We start from the raw sequence: 3,817 nt of genomic DNA, 5'->3' as shown, positions 1-3,817 counted from the left end.
GCTGTTCCCGGACCGAGATTCCTCGAGAGGCTGGGCCGGGAGGCAGGAGGTGGCCAGATCTCCCGCGGCGGCACCGCAAGCGCGATCCAGCAGCGACCCAGAGGGCCTGCGCTGCCGGCGCTGCGCTCTCTCCGAACCCCGGTCACCTTCCGTGCTAGCCGGGAACCCCTCCGTGGGTGCGGCCGGGCGGAGGAGGAGGCTGCCTTGCACCACCGGGCTTCTAGGGCCCCTGAAAGCCACTACTCTAGCCAGCCAGCCAGCCTTGGCGGATGGAAGAGATGGTCACTTTTCTGGAGGATGTGCCTCAGGAGAGGGAGGCCCTTACGATAGGGGAGGTGATGGCAAACCCTGGGGCACTTTCCGTACTCTGAAGCTGGAAGGGGTGCTCATCCTGGCGTTCAAGGCCCACTCTGCCGGGCCCCTCTGACCACCCCTCTTCCGGCAGCGGGGAGGCTGCCACGCAGACACTGTCTCGGGTCTCCGAACAATGCTTTTGAGTCCCCCCCGCCCGTAACGCCCTTCCCCCGTGCTCCCCTGGCCTCAGCCCAGCCCTCGACCCAGCCCTTCTTCCCCGCCCCGCCCCAAGCTGGCGCCACCGCACGCGGCTGAACTCTGTCATCCCGCCGCTGGGTGCCGCCCCGCCCCTCGCTCCGGCCAGTGACGCTGTCCCCCTTAGGGTCACAGGACCGTTAAGAGTGGGAGCTCCCTGAGGGCAAGAACTGCGGCTAGTCCCACGTGGCACACAGTGGACGTGTGGGGTTTGAAAGGAGGGTGGAGCGGAAGGTAGAGAAGGGCCGAGCCCCAAGCCCGAGTTTTTTGCTAATCCGTGGCCGGAATGCAAACGAGATGCAGATGAGCCGTGAGACGGCGTGTCAGCCCCTCTATGCGTGCACACATCGTCTCGGGCCGCCCCCCAGACTCGGAGAAGCCGCCGCTGTCCCCGGAGCCCTCGGAGCGGCGCCCGCAGGCCTCGACCAAGAAGCTCCGGAAGCCGAGGACCATCTATTCGAGTCTGCAGCTGCAGCACCTGAACCAGCGTTTCCAGCACACGCAGTACCTGGCTCTGCCCGAGAGGGCCCAGCTGGCCGCGCAACTTGGCCTCACCCAGACACAGGTGGGGCCAGTCCCATCCTTCCTGCATGCTAACCCTCCCCAAGTGTGTTCTCTGGGAACTCACCCTCAAGTGTGAATGACTGATGAGTCCCCAAGCCCTGTTTTCACAGTTCTAGCTGGCCCCCAGTAAACTGGGGGAATGTGTTAAAAGGTGTGTGTGTGGGGGGGGGGGGTGCGGGGGAGGTAGGGTGGTGGTTCAGGGGGTAGAGGAGGGTACCCAGACTGGGAGAACTGTATTCTAAGTCAGATGCAGGAACTCAGGGGCTTCAGGGGCTTCTGCACTTCTCCCAGGACGGCTCCCTCCCGCTGGGTCCCTTTCCCTTGGTCACTCCCTTCCACAGGCACACTCCTCCTGACCTTCCATACTTTCCCCTTTTCTCCCCATAGGTAAAGATCTGGTTTCAGAACAAACGTTCCAAGTACAAGAAGCTCCTGAAGCAGAACTCTGGGGGACAGGAAGGGGACTTCCCTGGGAGGTCCCCCTCCCTGTCTCCCTGTTCCCCACCCCTTCCATCCCCCTGGGATCTACCCAAGGCAGGGGCCCTGCCCACCAGTGGCTATGGCAACAACTTTGGAGCCTGGTATCAGCGTCACTCCCCTGATGTCCTGGCTCCACCTCAGATGATGTGAACCTGGGGAAGTGCAGGTCAGGCTCCCAGCCCTCCTATAGCGCCCAGGCAGCACCCAGCCCACCTGCACCCCTTCTGGGCCAGGAGGAAGCCAGATCCAGATGGGTTTTCTCAGGAGGATGAGGAGCTAGAGGAGAAAAAGGATGGGGTGGAGGCCTTTCCTCCTTGCCTCTTAACCCAAACAGCCTTGGCCATTGCCCCCCCCACCACCACCACCAAGGACTGGACACCTTCCCTCCAGCTGGTCAGAGGCTCTGGAGAGAGACTCACTGGCTGGAGTTCAGACTTCCCAGGACCCCTAGGCTTCCCACTCCTTCTTGAAAGGACTGCAGTCCCACCATAGCCTGGGGTTCAACCAGCAACAAACACTGAGTGTTTTTTCTCTTTGTGTGCCTTGGGCCCTGCCCAACCCACTGGTGCATGAAACCAGAAGTGAAGTGGACATCCAGAGTCTCCAAGTTGACCACCATCGAGACCCACCCACTGACTTTTCCTGATTTTTTCCCCCCATAACTGATACACCTACTCACCATCCTATGATGTAGATGGGATGGAGTAGAGTTTTGTGCGCCTATGGGTAATTTTTACCCTCTTCCTAAAAAAGCCCCTTTTCCCCATGTCTACCCACTATGAGTAGATAATGGATCCAATTACCCATCTAGTTCAATGAGTATTTATTCAGAGTCTGATTCCTATCCCTAAAACCTAAACAAACCCACATGCACACACACTCTCTGGAACCCAGCAGGGTAACACTTTGGGGAGAATGGGGACAAGTGTAGGTAGAGATGCCCCCAGATAGGTGGGGTGAGCCCAGCAGTCTAGCTCCTCACAGCTGTCCCTGTCGAATAGGACTGCTCACATTGATAACCAATCTGACTAGCAGAAGCCCCCCAAGCTCTTACCATCCCCCATATCACGAGCATCCAGAGATTAAAGTCTGTACAGAAACCTGGGCCTTGGCCATGAGGTATGTTCATCTCATGACTTCCGTTCAGCTTTCTCTTCTCTCCCATCTGACTCTTCCAGCACTGAACCAGAGGCACTGGATCCTCCTCTACCACTAACTGGCTATCCGGTTCTAGCTCTGGAATGTTCTAGTCATATCCACATTTTCAGACACTCCAGTGTGAAACCAGAAGATGCTAATACAGGGAATGATCAAAGTCTGAGTGACCCTCACAGCAAATTCTCTCCTGGCTCAGTTCTGGAGGGAGCCAGGCACTTCACAGCCCCCTGTGCCCACCTTCAGCCCAGGGAGAGCCCCTGCTCACCTTGAGGGAGGCCACACCTACTGATCCAGTCCAGTCCTCCCCTGGGAGAAGTGAGCTCCTTGGGGTGGAAAGGCCCCAACTCACCTAGTGGAAGGGGGAGCAGGAGGGAGAGGGGAAGGAAAACCCCAGGAGGAACTGGACTTTTCCATCCAACGTACATCTGTAGAGCCGCTGCTCTGTGTTAGATCCTGGGGATATCAAGGTGACCTAGGCAGACCCTGTGGGCTAACAGAGGCCAGACAATGACCAGCCACTTGTGTGAAGTGCCAGGCTAAGGGAAGTACAGAGGGCAGTGAGGGCATAGTCAACACACACACACACACACACACACACACACACACACACACACACACACACATGCGCATGCGCGCATCTGGCACCCAGCAGCAGGGGGATTGAGGACAGGGGCTGCAAATAATTCAGGGAATCCAGCCCAGCCTGGCCCGAGGCCTTGGGGGAGGGGCCTCCAGTTCCAGACTAGAAGCCTCCAAGTCAAGCTTCCCTCTTACTACCTAAACCTGTTCTCAAGCAAACTGGAAAGCCCACCCAGGCGCTTCTCACCAACCCAGGCTGGCCACAGAGAAGCCCAAATTGGAGTCTTATGTAGGGGAGAGGGGTTATGAGAGTCAGTGGGAGCCCCCCACCTCAAAAGGGCTGCAATCAGCCCCTCCTAGACCCTGTTATGTGTCAGCGGCCACCCCCATTCCCCAAAATATACATGGAGGGGTCTCCTGGGGGTGGCAAATGGCACAGGGTGGGTCAAAGCCAAGCTCTAGGAGCAGTGAGGAATGAGGATGCCAG

General features: G+C 58.3%; 1 protein-coding gene across 2 annotated transcripts in view; it reads left to right on the top strand.

The window, feature by feature from the left end:
• The window catches only part of DLX4 (distal-less homeobox 4), a 5,608-nt gene extending 2,913 nt beyond the window's left edge, over window positions 1-2,695 (top strand). Inside the window, exons 2-3 of one of the 2 annotated variants that reach the window (XM_007465073.1) lie at window positions 918-1,183; window positions 1,501-2,695. In XM_007465073.1, coding sequence (XP_007465135.1) covers window positions 918-1,183; window positions 1,501-1,743 — 509 coding nt within the window. In that variant the 3' untranslated portion in view covers window positions 1,744-2,695. The remainder of the gene's footprint in view (window positions 1-917; window positions 1,184-1,500) is intronic. The other variant, XM_007465074.1, reaches the window with a different exon arrangement.
• The last annotated feature ends 1,122 nt before the right edge of the window (window positions 2,696-3,817 follow it).

Source organism: Lipotes vexillifer, unplaced genomic scaffold, assembly GCF_000442215.2.
Source record: "Lipotes vexillifer unplaced genomic scaffold, Lipotes_vexillifer_v1.1 scaffold591, whole genome shotgun sequence".
NCBI classification, from domain to species: domain Eukaryota; kingdom Metazoa; phylum Chordata; class Mammalia; order Artiodactyla; family Lipotidae; genus Lipotes; species Lipotes vexillifer.
This window is presented reverse-complemented; position numbering and strand designations above follow the sequence as displayed.